The sequence below is a fragment of the Megalobrama amblycephala genome, linkage group LG21 (assembly GCF_018812025.1).
Source record: "Megalobrama amblycephala isolate DHTTF-2021 linkage group LG21, ASM1881202v1, whole genome shotgun sequence".
In the NCBI taxonomy this organism is placed as follows: Eukaryota; Metazoa; Chordata; class Actinopteri; order Cypriniformes; family Xenocyprididae; genus Megalobrama; species Megalobrama amblycephala.
This window is the reverse complement of record NC_063064.1, coordinates 32,893,909-32,910,034: the sequence shown is the minus strand read 5'-3', so window position 1 is coordinate 32,910,034 and position 16,126 is coordinate 32,893,909. Positions and strand designations below refer to the sequence as shown.

The window sequence follows — 16,126 nt, the reverse complement described above, 5'->3', positions numbered from 1 at the left end:
CGGCAGGCCATCCTGGGAGAACATCCGTCCTCGTACAGCGACAACGGATACGGTCAGTCCTCATCAGTGTGATCTGGTCTCACAATCTGATTCATTATTCATCGCTCTTCATTCTGATTCACACCGAAACTCTGGTCAAATCACTGCTTCTTTTTCTTCTATAAAGCAACAGCAAAAGAAATATATGATAACAGACTCCAGTGATTAAATATGATGATGTTTTAAACAGTAATGAATGTCATTTAACCCATTTAGGCTCGCACTGCCCCCTGCTGCCTCTGCCCAGTAATAACCGTTTCAAGCGCAGCTCTCATGACGTGCCGGAGGTGGTGTCGTATCCGCTGCCTCAGACCTCCTCCTACATGAGCCACGCCTCCAGCTCTGTTGCCATGGTGAGCGGCCTGCATCCCGCCAAGATGAACTGCACCCGCATCTTCAACCTCTTCTGTCTGTACGGGAACATTGAGAAGGTAAAGCGTGCAGCGATGATGAACACTTTGACTAACGGATGGAGCAGAAATATAATGCTCAGTTCAGATCTCATCTGATGGTGTCAGTGCAGATAAATCAATGATAACTGTCTGTGTGTGTGTGTGTGTGTGTGTGTGTGTGTACAGGTGAAGTTCATGAAGAGCGTCCCGGGCACGGCTCTAGTGGAGATGGGTGATGAATATGCGGTTGACAGAGCGATCACACACCTGAACAGCATCAAGGTGTTCAGCAAACGACTCAACGTCTGGTGAGGAAACACACACACACTCACACACACATACACACACTCACACACACTCACACACACTCACACACACTCACACACACTCACACACACACATACACACACTCACACACACATACACACACTCACACACACATACACACACTCACACACACATACACACACTCACACACACACTCACACACACACACACATACACAAATACACACACATACATATATACACACACACACACACTCACACACGTACACACACACTCACTCACACACACACTCACTCAAAAACACAATCACACACACATACACGCACACACTCACTCAAAAACAATCGCACACACACACACATATACACTAATACACACACACATACACAAATACACACACATATACACGCACTCACACACACGTACACACACACACACTCACTCACACACACACTCACTCAAAAACACAATCACACACACACACACACACTCACTCAAAGACACAAACACACACACACACAAACACACACACTCTCACACACACACTTACACTAATACACACAAGCATACACAAATACACACACATAAACACGCACACACACACACATACACGCACACACACACATATACACACACACACATATACACACACTCACTCAAAAACACAATCGCACACACTCACACACACTCAAACGCACTCACACACGTACTCACACACGTACACACACACATACACTCACTCACACACACAAAAACACAATCACACACACATACACGCACACACTCATACACTCAAAAACACAATCGCACACACTCATACACACACACTCACTCAAAAACACAATCGCACATACACACATATACACTAATACACGCACACACACACATATATACACACACACATATACACGCACTCACACACACACACACACACACACATACACTCACTCACACACACACTCACTCAAAAACACAATCACACACACATACACGCACACACTCATACACACACTCACTCAAAAACACAATCGCACATACACACATATACACTAATACACGCACACACACACATATATACACACACACATATACACGCACTCACACACACACACACACACACATACACTCACTCACACACACACTCACTCAAAAACACAATCACACACACATACACGCACACACTCATACACACACTCACTCAAAAACACAATCGCACATACACACATATACACTAATACACGCACACACACACATATATACACACACACATATACACGCACTCACACACACACACACATACACGCACTCACACACACACACACACACACACACACACACTCACTCACACACACACTCACTCAAAAACACAATCACACACACATACACGCACACACTCACTCAAAAACAATCGCACACACACACACATATACACTAATACACACACACATACACAAATACACACACATAAACACGCACACACACACATATATATACACACACACATATACACACACACATACACAACCACACACACCACTCAAAAACACAAAGGGGCGGGGCCTGGTTGTTGAAACTGGCGTTGATTTTGACAGTTTCAGTGATCAGTACATTCACAGAAGCACATAGATGATCATCAGATTGGGGAAGAATTCAATAATTTAATATTTGGATGTAAGTGAAATGTTCAGGACTTGATTTGAACTGTAAAGAATCAGATGATCAGCAGCAGAGACTCATGGGATTGAGATGGACCTTCATCCATCAGAATAATTCATCACTCATGTCTCACACAGATGCTCTGACGTCAGTGTGTGTGTAAGATTCAGACTGATGGATGTGTGTGTTGTGTTCTCTGTGGTCAGCGTGTCGAAGCAGCACGCCGTCATCCCCAGTCAGGTGTTCGAGTTGGAGGACGGCTCCAGCAGCTACAAGGACTTCGCCATGACCCGCAACAACCGCTTCACCAGCGCAGGTCAGGCCTCCAAGAACATCATCCAGCCTCCGTCGTGTGTGCTGCACTTCTACAACGTGCCGCCCTGCATCAGTGAAGACGACCTGCAGCGGGTGCGTCACGCTCACTCGCCGCATCCACATAAACAGATCTAAAAACTCAAAAATATCACATTCAAAATGATGACATGCGCAGTCATAATTTCAACTTTTTAATGTCATAATTCCAATTTATGTCAATTTTGATTTAGTATGCTAACTTTTATGACATTAAGTAATAATTTCGATAATGTCATAATTCTGACTTGTCATAATTTCAATTTAGTGTCAACTTTCAACTTAGTCTCAATTATGACTTAAGTAATAATTTCAACTTTTCATCTCAATTATCACTTACTGACATAATTTCAACATTTAATCTCATAAATATGACTTTGTCATAATTTCAAATTAAGTCATAATTTCGATTTAGTGTCAACTTTCAACTTTTTGTTATAATTCTAACTTTTCATCTCAATTATTACTTACTATGTCATCATTTTGACATTTAATCTCATAAATATGACATTTTAAGTAATAATTTTGACTTTTTAATGTCGTAATTTTGATTTGTCAATTTTGATTTAGTATGCCAACTTTCAACCTTTAATGTCAGAATTTCAATTTGTCATAATTCTGATTTTTTATTTGAATTATTACTATCTCATAATTTTGACATTTAATCTCATAAATATGACTTAAAGTAATATTTTCAACTTTTTAATGTCATAATTTTGATTTATGTCAATTTTGATTTAGTGTGTCAACTTTCAACATTTAATATCATAATTGTGACTTTAATAATCTTGACTTTTTATGTCAATTTTGACTTGTCATAATTTCGATTCAGTGATAACTGTTAAATTTTATGTCATAATTTTGACTTTTTAAGTAATAATTTAAACTTTTTAATGTCAAAATTTCGACTTGTTATAATTTCAATTAAGTGTCAGCTTTTTAACTTTTTGTCATAATTATGACTTTTAAGTCATAATTTTGACTTTATCTCAGTTATCACTTACTGACATAATTTCAACATTTAATCTCATAAATATGACTGTCATCATTTCAAATTAAGTCATAATTTCGATTTAGTGTCAACTTTCAACTTTTTGTTATAATTCTAACTTTTCATCTCAATTATTACTTACTATGTCATAACTTTGACATTTAATCTCATAAATATGACATTCTAAGTAATAATTTTGACTTTTTAATGTCATAATTTTGATTTGTCAATTTTGATTTAGTATGCCAACTTTCAACTTTTTGTCATAATTGAGTTTTAAGTCATAATTTCGACTTTTCATCTCAATTATTACTTACTATGTCATAACTTTGACATTTAATCTCATAAATATGACATTCTAAGTAATAATTTTGACTTTTTAATGTCATAATTTTGATTTGTCAATTTTGATTTAGTATGCCAACTTTCAACTTTTAATGTCATAATTTCAATTTAGTATGTCAACTTTCAACTTTTTGTCATAATTGACTTAAGTCATAATTTCGACTTTTAATCTCATAAATATTACTTGTCATAATTTTGATTTATGTCAATTTTGATTTAGTATGTCAACTTTCAACTTTTTGTCATAATTCTGATTTTTTATTTGAATTATTACTATCTCATAATTTTGACATTTAATCTCATAAATATGACTAAGTAATATTTTCAACTTTTTAATGTCATAATTTTGATTTATGTCAATTTTGATTTAGTATGCCAACTTTCAACGTTTAATATCATAATCACGACTTTAAGTAATAATTTTTACTTTTTATGTCAATTTTGACCTGTCATAATTTCGATTCAGTGATAACTGTTAAGTTTTATGTCATAATTATGACTTAAGTAATAATTTAAACTTTTTAATGTCAAAATTTCGACTTGTCAGTTTCAATTTAGTGTCAACTTTCAACTTTTTATGTCATAAATATGACTTAAGTGATCATTTTGACTTTTCATCTCATAATTATTACTCACTATATCATAATTTCATGTTTAATTATCATAATTTAATCTCTTAAATATGACCTAGAATGCCATAATTTTGACTTTTTATTTACCAAAGCATGATTTTTTTCTAATGTAGCAGAAACAGCCTTCCATATTGAATGAATCAGAGCGTGTGTCTATTCTACAAGCATGAGTTCATCATTCATTCGTTTCTATATTAATCTGTTTTCGGAAAGGTTCAGATGACTAAACCCAATTTTGCAGACAAAATTTTCCCCAGAAGAGAGTTCAATTGGACAAAACGTCCTTTTGGGGATGTCCTCATTTGTAACAGTGGTATAAAATAAAGTAAATAATGTTTTATTTTTAGTTAAAAAGCAGAAAGTTTTCAGTTAGGATTAGATTACAGTATTCATAACTAGCTGTATATGAGCCCATCTCTAGAGCGTGTGTCGCCAGCGCCCTCTGCTGGACTCTGTACTGTAAGACACTCTGATTTTGTTCTGTTGTTTTGCAGTTATGCACAGAACACGACGTCCCAGGATTCATCAAATACAAAGTGTTTGATGCCAAACGTGAGTTTTCATTAACTTTGCAACATCAACACTGTAGAAGTAACAGTGGCGTGACTTTTCACAGTGTTTCGGTACATGTTTGACCTGATTCTGATCCGTTGCTCACGTGTCTCTTGTGTTTGTATCCGCAGCCAGTTCAAAGACCATCTCTGGTTTACTGGAGTTCGACAGTAAGACTCACGCTGTGGAGGTTCTGACGGTTCTCAATCACTATCAGATCCGGATACCCAGTAAGCATACACTCTTTCTGTTTACCCATCAGCCCCTGTTGGTTTAATCATGTCATAGAATGTTTCTCTTGATGCTGTGGCTGTCAGTAATCTGTGACGTGTTGTCGTTGTTGTGTTTCAGACGGTTCGAACCCGTACACGCTGAAGCTCTGCTTCTCCACCTCCTCACATCTCTGAGCCGGAGCGACTCAATCTCCTGCTCCTCTTCTTCGGTTTTTGTCGTCTTTGTTTTTTCATCTGTGAATCAAACCAGGAAACTGACATACACACAAACACACACACACACACTTTCTCTGGATGATGTCAATGACGGCGGGACCACGACAAACGCAGGAAGAGGCGATGAACGACACGGGCTGTTTCGTTCCATGTATTTGCTAGTTAAATTGTTTTCAGGGCGTTTTTTTGCATATGATAAACACGACATGAACTGAAACACTGAACTGACGTGTGCATGACACAGAACATGGAACACGTGTCATTTATTATTTATGTGTACAGCGGCAGGGGTTTACTAGAGACTAAAGGATCACCTGCTGGGTTAACCGCTTAACTAGTCACATGACCTGTAGTCTGTCTGTGCATTTGTTGTAGTTCTGGGTTTGGGTAGATGATTGTGAGACTCTTTGATCAATGTCAGTATGTTAGATTGACTGCAGCCCTGATCCAGACACACGATCATCATGGCTTCAACACCAGCTGTACAGGAAAGTAGTTCGTTTGTAACTTCCTCTGTTCTTACTCTAGTTGCAGCGTTTGTTTTCAGAGCTCATAAAGATCACGCAGCAAAATCAACTCTGCTCAGAGTACATATGGTCCCTCTCTAAATAGTGTTAAAGGTCCCGTTCTTCATGATCCCATGTTTCAAACTTTAGTTAGTGTGTAATGTTGTTGTTAGAGTATAAATAAAATCTGTAAAATTTTAAAGCTCAAAGTTTAATGCCAAGCGAGATATTTTATTTAACAGAAGTCGCCTACATCGAACGGCCAGTTTGGACTACATCCCTCTACTTCCTTCTTTAATGACGTCACTAAAACAGTTTTTTGACTAACCTCCACCCACAGGAATACACAAGAGTTGCGTTTGTAGAGTGTGTTTGTCGCCATGTCGTCGAAACGCTGTTATTTTCATCCCGCAGTCCAATCACCGGGTCTAATTCCGTAAAATTAAAGACATGTTTACAATAACACTGAGCGCGTGCATCTCCACGTTATGGTAAGAGGCGCAACCTTTCTGGGCAAGATGCGCTAAACTGCTGTCGAATCACAACACAGGAACCGCTGGCACAATCAGAACTCGTTACGTATTTCTGAAGGAGGGACTTCATAGAACAAGGAAGTCATCAGCCCGTTTTTATGACAGTGGAAACAGCGGTATACAGATAAGTAAATTATGTGAAAAATACATGAACACATGTTATATTGCACACTATAAACACAATCAAAGCTTCAAAAAACCACGAAAAACGGGACCTTTAAAATAGCAGAGTTAAAGTTAATGAGATAATTGAGCAATTAATTAAGTGATGATTGTGCATTAGTGATGAACACCTGCTGTTAACAAGCAGAATCACTGAAGTGAAACACAAGAACTGACTTCAGTCACAGTCTTATTAATTGCTTAATTATCTCATTAACTTTAACTCTGCTTCTGTGTTACTTTAACACTATTTAAAGAGGGACTGGAGATTTTACTGTGTACCACCGTTATTGATCCAATAAGAAGCCTGCATTTTTATCTCATTGCAGTCGATTTGCTCAGCTGTTAGCGATGATTAATTACATTTCCATTTAGAGCGACACAAAAATAGTCATAAAATAATTCATGTTTTCAAATATGTAAATATTATAAAGGAACTGTATCTAAAATTAACAAAGGGCAATAAATAAATACTAATACAACCAGTTATATAAATTAAATTTTTATGTTTTTATTTTTAAATGAATGTGTTGATAGGGTTTCATGCTGGAGCGCTGTTATGGACATAATATCTCTTTTTTAAAATATAAACAAGTGTGAATGTCGCCATCATCATCATCATCATCATCATCATTCTGTCAGATAAAACATGAGCTCATGATGTAATTTCATCAGTCTGATGTTTTATTTGTGATTGATATCGAACAAAAATACGTCCTAAGAAGTTAAAGGTGCAGTAAGCAATTTATGGGAAACGCTGTTGATATTTGAAATCACCAAAACAAACAGGCCCCTACCCAAAAGGATCTTGATAGCTCCGCCCCCAAATTCATGAAAATGCTATGCAGCACAAGCACCTCCCCCCAATGAGTGGACACGCCCCTCACTGCTGATTGGCTACAAGTGTGTTTTGGTGGTCAGTTAGATCCACTCAAAAATTGCTTTCTGCACCTTTAAATATTGTCTGAACGTTCAAAAAATGTTTTTTCTTGAACATTCCATTTTATCATTCTGCAAACATTATGGGAACGTTACTTTTGAATGTTCTAAAAAAACAAGTAGTAACATTTAAAAAACGTTTTGAGAACATTATTAAAGATCAGATAACTTTGAACGAACATTCTATTAATGTTACTGAAAGAATGTTTGTTCGAGAACCTTCCCTGAACATTCTGAGAACGTTCCCTGTTAGCTGAGTTGCAACTTAGTGTCCATTTACACCTTAAATACCCTAGTTTTTACAGTAACTCGCACACAGCTGGTGTAACCGGCCTGATGGTCAGATCTGTGTCTTGGCTCTTCAGTGGCTGCACCGAGAGGAACATGTTGTTATTATTATTATTATTAGTTCATATGTGTAACTGACACATCAACACATCAGCAGTTCACTGTGAGCATGTGCAGTCATTAAAACATCTGCAGGTCACACGGCTGTCTGTCATTCATCATACATGAAGACTCGCAGAACAGAGTCAAACGGGTTTAGAACATGAGAATGAGAAAACCATGAATTAGATGAGTGTGTGTAAAGGGATAGTTCACCCAAAAATGAAAATTATCCCATGATTTGCTCATCCTCAAGCCATCCTAGGTGTATATGACCATCTTCTTTCAGACGAACACAATCGGAGATATATTTAAAAATAGGTTTGTCCTTCAAGGTTTATAATGGCAGTGAATGGCAGCCCAAATTTTGAAGACAAAAACAATGCATCCATCCATAAAAAAATTAATCCATACAACTCCAGGGGGTTAATAAAGGCCTTATAATAATGAGCTTCTGGCACAACCAGGGTCCAAAAAGTGAAAAAGCGGAAGTTAACTCTTTTTGGACATATCCCGAATGCGTATGAGCAGATGCATTTTTTGGTCTTTAAAATTTGGGCTGCCATTATAAACCTTGGAGGGCTAAGGATATCTTTGAATATATCTCTGATTGTGTTCGTCTGAAAGTCATATACACCTGGGATGGCTTGAGGGTAAGTAAATCTTGGGATAATTTTCATTTTTGGGTGAACTAACCCTTAATAGAGTAACAGCTGAACATGATTATTGAGTAACTGTAACAGCAGAAACCTTCAGTTATATTTGCGACATTATTCGGCAGATGTTTTATTTTTCAGAGTCAGGTCAACAGTTGCTCATTAAAGCCCAAAGTATACTTCACTTTTTACGTGTACGCGAGGGTCAGCGTACAGTACGTCATCAGAAGAGTATGCTCACCGCCGTATTTTTGTAACCACGCGTACTTGTACTAATACTAATTTTTTTGCAGTAATTAGTTTATCCACAAGGTGGCAGCTGTGCCCTGGGGGCGTTAATTCACGGAGTAGGTGAAAAAAAAACCCCTGCATAAACAGAACAGACGGGAACGCATGCAAGCTACAGCGACGATGGAGGCCTATATAGACAAGAGATTGTGCGAAGAAAGATAGAAAGTACCCTCATTATTATTTGACACACCCAATTCAGTTCTTGCTGTCTCTACTAATGAGCTGATGAGTTGAATTAGATTAGGTTTGAAAACCCCTGCACTAGTGTATGCGTAAAAAACAAAGTATACCCAGGGCTTTAGACTCTCCATCATGACAGGAATTGAGCTGACTGTAGAGGAAGATGGTGTGATGTTGCACCTCTCACTGCATCAAGAAGAGGAAGCGGATGTTTTACACATGAAACGTGTTTCTCAAATGCACAAAGCAGAATATCACAGAGGATATGAAGACAGCGCTGCATCCTGATTGGTTCATTTGCATCTGCTTCAGCCAATGAGGTTCCACTCTCTTTATCTTAGCTGTCTCTTCTGACCTCATTGGCTCTTCAGTCTCTCAGGACGCAGATCACTTCATCATGGAACAGATTCTTCCTCACATGTAATCGGGTCATGAAGCTCGTGCACACGCGTGATGCAGACCTGCCTAACGGAATGTTCTGGCAAAGAAACAGAACCCTTCGTTCAAAGTTATCTGGTCTTTAAAGGTGCAGTAAGAGATTTCTGAGAAATGCGGTTGAAGTAGATTGGACCGAACACCATACACACTTATAGCCAATTAGCAGTAAAGGGCGTGTCCACTCATTAGGAGGGAGGTGCCTGTGCTGCATAGCGTGTTTGTGAATTTGGGGGCGGAGCTATCAAGATAGCAAGATCCTTTTGGGTAGGGGCGTGTTTGGTTTGGTGATTTCAAATATCAACAGAGTTTCTCAGAAATTACTTACTGCACCTTTAATAATGTACAAATGTTGATCCTTTCTCCTCTGGTGTTCACTTCATTCATCAACTGCTCTGAGCAAAATGTAGCTGAACTCCAAGGATCCAGAAAAGCATCAGTTTGAATCAGTTCGTCTCCTTTGGCTGATTTTACTTGGAATGATTGACAGCTGCAGCCTAACAATTCTTTAATGGATTTGAATGATAGAAATGTGATAATATGTGCACGCCAGATTAAAGAGACGTGTTTTTAGTCTAGATTTAAACTGACAGAGTGTGTCTGCTTCCTGAACGAGGAAGATGAAGAGTTTGGATCTTCACAGTCAGTTTTGATAATAGGTGTTATCAACTGGCCAGAATTTATTTAATATGGTCATTCTTTCTGATTCTAGAAAGAAACTGCTGGAGTTTGTTTATTAAGCTTGCAGGGCAACCGCCCAGTAAAGCATTACAATAATCTAGCCTTGAGGTCCTAAACGCATTCATTTTTCTGCATTCGCCCCTGAGAGCATATTTCATCATTTAGAGATATTTTTAAGGTTACAAAAATTGGTTTTACAAATGCCAGGGATGTGGCTTTCAAAAGAAAGATGAATTCACATGTGCTTCAACTAGAGTTTCAAAACTAAAGTTATTGTGCCTCAGATTCACCAAAATACCAAAATCTACAAACAAAAGCAAGAGCAAAAGCTCACAATCTGACATCTCACAGCACTAAATAACACACCACAGATATCTAATCCAATATACACTCTTCTGCTATTAGTTTTCATTCAGGACCAGAATTCATTTGAAAATGTGCACCCTTGTTTTGTGTATCAGGGCATGATAAAAATTCACCTGCTCATTAGCAGGTCTTAAAAATGACATATTACACTGTGCCATGGTTTATTTAACAAAAACGAGGGTAAAATGGAGAAGCCATGTGTGACAAACTAAGTTCACCCTATGATTCAGTGCTTGTAGAGACACTTTCACCTGTTATCTCCTTTGTTTGACATTTCTTCAGGCTTCTGATTGGCCAACATGGCTTTATGGTTAGGATTATAGCGCCACCTGCTGGTTTGGCTTGCTCTTGCCAGTGCTTCATTGTGTGTTTTAACATTTTCATGTGGACAGAGATTATTTTTTTAAACGAAGGAAGAAAATGTGTGTGAATTAGTTGAACCAGTAATGGTGAACTTAGTTTGTCACACACAGTGTCTCCATTTTGGCCACATTTTTTTTGTCAAATAAATAATGAGACGGTGTAATATGTCATGTTGTTGTTCAGCTGAGGTTGTATTTACCTAATTTTAAGACCTTCCAGACCTTTTTTATTATCTCCTGAGATATAAAACCCTAAAACTTAAATTGAATGTCCTGTTTTTTCACGTGACTTTAAGATCAGCAAAATCTTAAACGGAAACTGTGGAGGACTATTCACACACAACCAGATAAATATCAAAGTTCAGTCATATTTTATAGACATTTTAAGGGTTACTATCGTGGGCTTTTCGGTGAACCGATGAAGAAAATGTTTCTCAGATTAGTTTTGTTCTGTTCGTGTTTGTGGCGTCTGGTTGGTGAGTTTAAATCTGTTTTTATGGCTTCAGTTGTTTCTGTTCTGGTGGAATGTAATAAATTACTGGTTAAATTAGTCAGAGAGGATTAACATTCACTGTTATTCTCATAGAGAAATAATCAAACTGTGATTTTACTGTGAGATCAAGTTTGAATTCAGGTCTAATCTCAGTTACTTGAACTTGAATTTTCAGTAAAGACATTTATAGTGTTGCAAAAGCTTTCTATTTCAGATCAAAATAATCATCAAATAATCTTGAAAAGAAAATGTACAAAACTGTTTTTAACATTGATAATAATCATAAATGTTTCTTGAGCAGCGAATCATCATATTAGAATGATTTCTGAAGGATCATGTGACACTAAAGAGGTTTCTGAACCCTTCATAGGCAGCAATTTAACCACCACTGTCAAGGTCCAGAAAGGTTCTAAAGACATTGTTAAAAAAAGATATTGTTAAATTGCGCACACAAAAAGTATTCTCGTCTCTTCATAACATTAAGGTTGAACCACTGCAGTCACATGACTGTTTTAACGATGTCTTTAGTACCTTTCTGGACCTTGAAAGTGTTGATTATATTGCTGTCCATGGATGAGTCATATTGGATTTTCATCAAAAACGATGAACGAAGAACAAGAAGTAATTAATGACAGAAATGTATACATAGATAATTTTTGGGTGAACTAACCCTTTAACATTAACCAATAAATTTTATTGTAACGATACTGTCAAAAATGATATGAAACATCAGTGTGTTTGGTTTGATCTGTTGGTGGATAAACTGCTTTTGCATCACTGTGTGTGTCAGTGGTTTGAGGCTGAGGCGTTTCTTCATTTTCTTTCCTGTTAATAAGAAGCTCCAGATAACACACCTCAGATATCTAATCCAATATACACTCTTCTGCTATTAGTTTTCATTCAGGACCAGAATTCATTTGAAAACGACTGTGAACTTAGAGCGGAAACTTGGGACATGTGGTCTCCATCTCAACGGACAGTGCAAAAGAATAGGGATTGGAGTCGGGAAGAACTCATGTTCATGGATGCAATTATTAACGTTACTGTAGTATGAAGCAGAGCAGGAGCGAGTGTTGTGGAGCTGAACGAGGAGCTGGAGCGATTGATCAACACACGCCCCACGAGCAGCGGGACTTTTATTATGACACAGTCGCCGGCGCCGCTTCCGCTTTTCCGGTCATGAGTATGAGGTTTACGGGAGCTGTCCTTGTCGACAGAACCAGCGACAGATGGTAAACAGTAATTATGTTCCATAAATAAGTAACACAATCCACCATAAAACGTGCAAGAAGTAAATAAGGAACTGCTTGAAGCAAGCTAGTGGTTTGCTGGACGCTAGACACTACTTCCGCATTTGTCCACGACACTGTTGTCATGTGGTTTCTACGTCAGTAAAGGCGGTAACAAAGGGTAACTGACGTCATTGACCGGCGACTGCACTGCCCCGTGTCACTGTTTAGAATGGGAATTTTCTCATGATTTACAAGTAGTTGAAAACATTAGAGATATTGTTAGTAATCAGCTGGACAAAATATATAACACTAGCCTAGTGGCTTTTGGATATTTTACTGCGAATATCTTACAGATTGTACCTTTAAATGCTTGAATATGATTCATTTGCTTGAAAGTGTACCTGTTATCGATACACATGACCACTCTTAAACAGCATTTCAAAATTGTTTTAGCCTATATCAACTGGATTAAAGTTTTGTTTTTTGGAAATCTGGAGTATTGCACCTCTTTATAATGGAAGAGCTAGGAGGAGGAAGACATGATAGGAGTATATATTTAGGAGAAAACGCAAAAGATTTTTCCTCTCATATTTTTTTTCCTTCACCATGCCCCTTTTGGGGCTCCGTAAAAACTTTGGACCCCAAAAACAAAATCATTACTTTGAGAAAAAGGCATAATAGTTTCCCTTTTGATAGTAAGCCTGCATGATGTAATATTGTTGAAGTGTTTGTGTTTTTGCTAGAATGATTGTTTTCCGTTACACTATAATGGAATATATGATAATAAACGGGTACAATTTTAAAAGAGTTTCTTTTTAAATCAATATTTCTTGTCCCCATCATTATATGATAAAAACCTGTGTATTAACTGATATGACTGTATCCCTTTAAATGTCCGTCTAGTTTGAACTTGTTCATTCTTCTAGGCTCAAAGCTGCTTGCTAGGAACTAGGAACTTATTTAATTATTTTCTAAAGATTCATATATTTAAACAAGAATATTTTTGTGTGTACATATTTCTCCAGAAACGCCTTAACATTTGATTGTGGCCCAATGGAGGATTGAGTTTTTGAGGGTGGTAAGCGCCCCCTTGAGGAATAGCCATCCGATTGAACCAGATGAATGAATCTGTTCACTAAAACGAATCAGGCTTCCCAACCCACATATCATTTTTGGAGCCATCCAAAAAATGGCATGAAATGACATGAGCCCTCTTTCCTCAGGTTCAAACCCCTCCAGTGACATCACAGCAATTGCGTCATCAACAGGGGCGGAGCCAGGGGGTGGCCAGGGGTGGCCTAAGCTTGGCCACGCCTTTGGCCACCCTGCTCACATCTGCTGTTTCTGTGTCCTTTTTTCTAGACAAGATTTACGTTTATTTAAATGCAGAACCGTCTCTTTAAGACCACAAAAAATGGGAGACTTTTCAGACACGCACTCCAACTTTGCCTCAGCACCAGCAAGACATATCCAGGTGCAGAACCGCAGCCACAGAACAGAAGTGAGGGGCGGGGCTTAAACAGTCATATAGAGGGTATGCACGTGATGTCACCGTCGACTGTTACGACTGCGGTCACGCCCACTGAGTGGCAAAAGAAAGACTGAAGGGGCTCGCACACCGGAAGCGAAGCTCAGCACCGCGCCACGTCTTTAATGTCCGTTAAAGCAAAAGTGTCCAAAAGTGTGAATTATGGGATAACGGACACAGCAATGCATCATGTATTATAAGATCGTTATGTTTGTAGCGTGATCCATTAAAATGTACAATATATATATTTAAATTCAGACCTATTATTACTCCACTAGGTCTGAAATATATTGTTTGATGCAAACATGATGATCTTAAATGTATTAATTATTAATTTACTATTAATAAATGTGTAAAGTTGCATAAAATGGAAATATTCAATAAAGTAGGCTAACTACGTTACCTCAGATGGATGAATGATTGGATTCCACAACTGGTAAAATAAAACATATATAAGACAATACAACATTTACTGTGGGAGCCATACAATTTACTGATGGCTTAATTTAAAAACGGTTCCATTGCGCTTCTGATTTGGCAGTGAAATTCGCCGATTTTGGGTGTGTAAGAAACATCAGTGTGTTTGGTTTGATCTGTTGATGGATAAACTGCTTCTGCATCACTGTGTGTGTCAGCAGTTTGAGGCTTAGGCGTTTTCTTTCCTGCTAATAAGAAGCGATAACACACCACATATATCTAATCCAGTATACACTCTTCTGCTATTAGTTTTCATTCAGGACCAGAATTCATTAGAAAATGTGCACCCTTGTGAATTCTATGGTTTAACATATCAGGGCATAATAAAAATTCACCTGCTCGTTAGCAGGTCTTAAAAACGACATATTACACTGTGCCATGGTTTATTTAACAAAAATGAGGCCAAAATGGAGCAGTTGCCATGTGAGACAAACTAAGTTCACCCTATGATTCAGTTGCTTGTAGAGACACTTTTAGCAGCAGGCCTACACTTCTGTAATGAACTTAAAGTGCTCTATTTCTGTGCACTAATTTTGAACTTAATATACTAAAAAATAAAATTAAGAACATCTAAATGTACTCAATGTGCTATTTTGAGACACCATTTAATATAAACTAAAGTGTGCTTTTAATACTATTTCTATTTAAAAAATATTTATGAATTTAGTACCACTTGTAGTACACTATGGGTTCAAATGTACTATACGGGTTATCTAAATACATTTGTTAAATATCGAGATAATATATTAAAAGCACATTTTAGTTCATATTTCATGGTGTCTCAAAATAGCACAGTTGAGTACACTTAGATGTTCTTAAGATGATCATCAGTATGAGACAGCGGATTAGTGAACCGTGACAGTACCCTCCCTCCTAGGAACGCCTCACGGCGTTCCCAGAACTCCTTACCTGTTGATTGTAATCATCAATAAGGGAGTGATCCAGAATGTCCCTAGCAGGAACCCAACTTCTCTCCTCCGGACCGTAACCTTCCCAGTCCACCAAGTACTGGAATCCGCGTCCCCTCCGCCTAGAGTCCAGAATACGATTAACCGAATAGGTTGGTTCCCCGTCTACGAGTCGCGGCGGAGGAGGAACCGGAGTAGGCGGATTAAGATGAGAACAGAAAACAGGTTTAATTTTGGACACATGAAAGGCGGGATGAATCCTCCTGTACGCCGGAGGCAATTTGAGGCGGACTGC

General features: G+C 37.9%; 1 protein-coding gene across 2 annotated transcripts in view; it reads left to right on the top strand.

Moving 5' to 3' along the window:
• LOC125256397 (heterogeneous nuclear ribonucleoprotein L-like) overlaps positions 1-6,391 on the top strand; it is an 18,112-nt gene extending 11,721 nt beyond the window's left edge. For both annotated transcript variants that reach the window (XM_048172377.1, XM_048172379.1), the window contains exons 5-11: positions 1-52; positions 256-470; positions 618-739; positions 2,582-2,783; positions 5,189-5,246; positions 5,378-5,476; positions 5,598-6,391. The exon at positions 1-52 is cut by the window's left edge and continues 20 nt beyond it. In XM_048172377.1, coding sequence (XP_048028334.1) covers positions 1-52; positions 256-470; positions 618-739; positions 2,582-2,783; positions 5,189-5,246; positions 5,378-5,476; positions 5,598-5,653 — 804 coding nt within the window. In that variant the 3' untranslated portion in view covers positions 5,654-6,391. The remainder of the gene's footprint in view (positions 53-255; positions 471-617; positions 740-2,581; positions 2,784-5,188; positions 5,247-5,377; positions 5,477-5,597) is intronic.
• Positions 6,392-16,126: the final 9,735 nt, after the last annotated feature.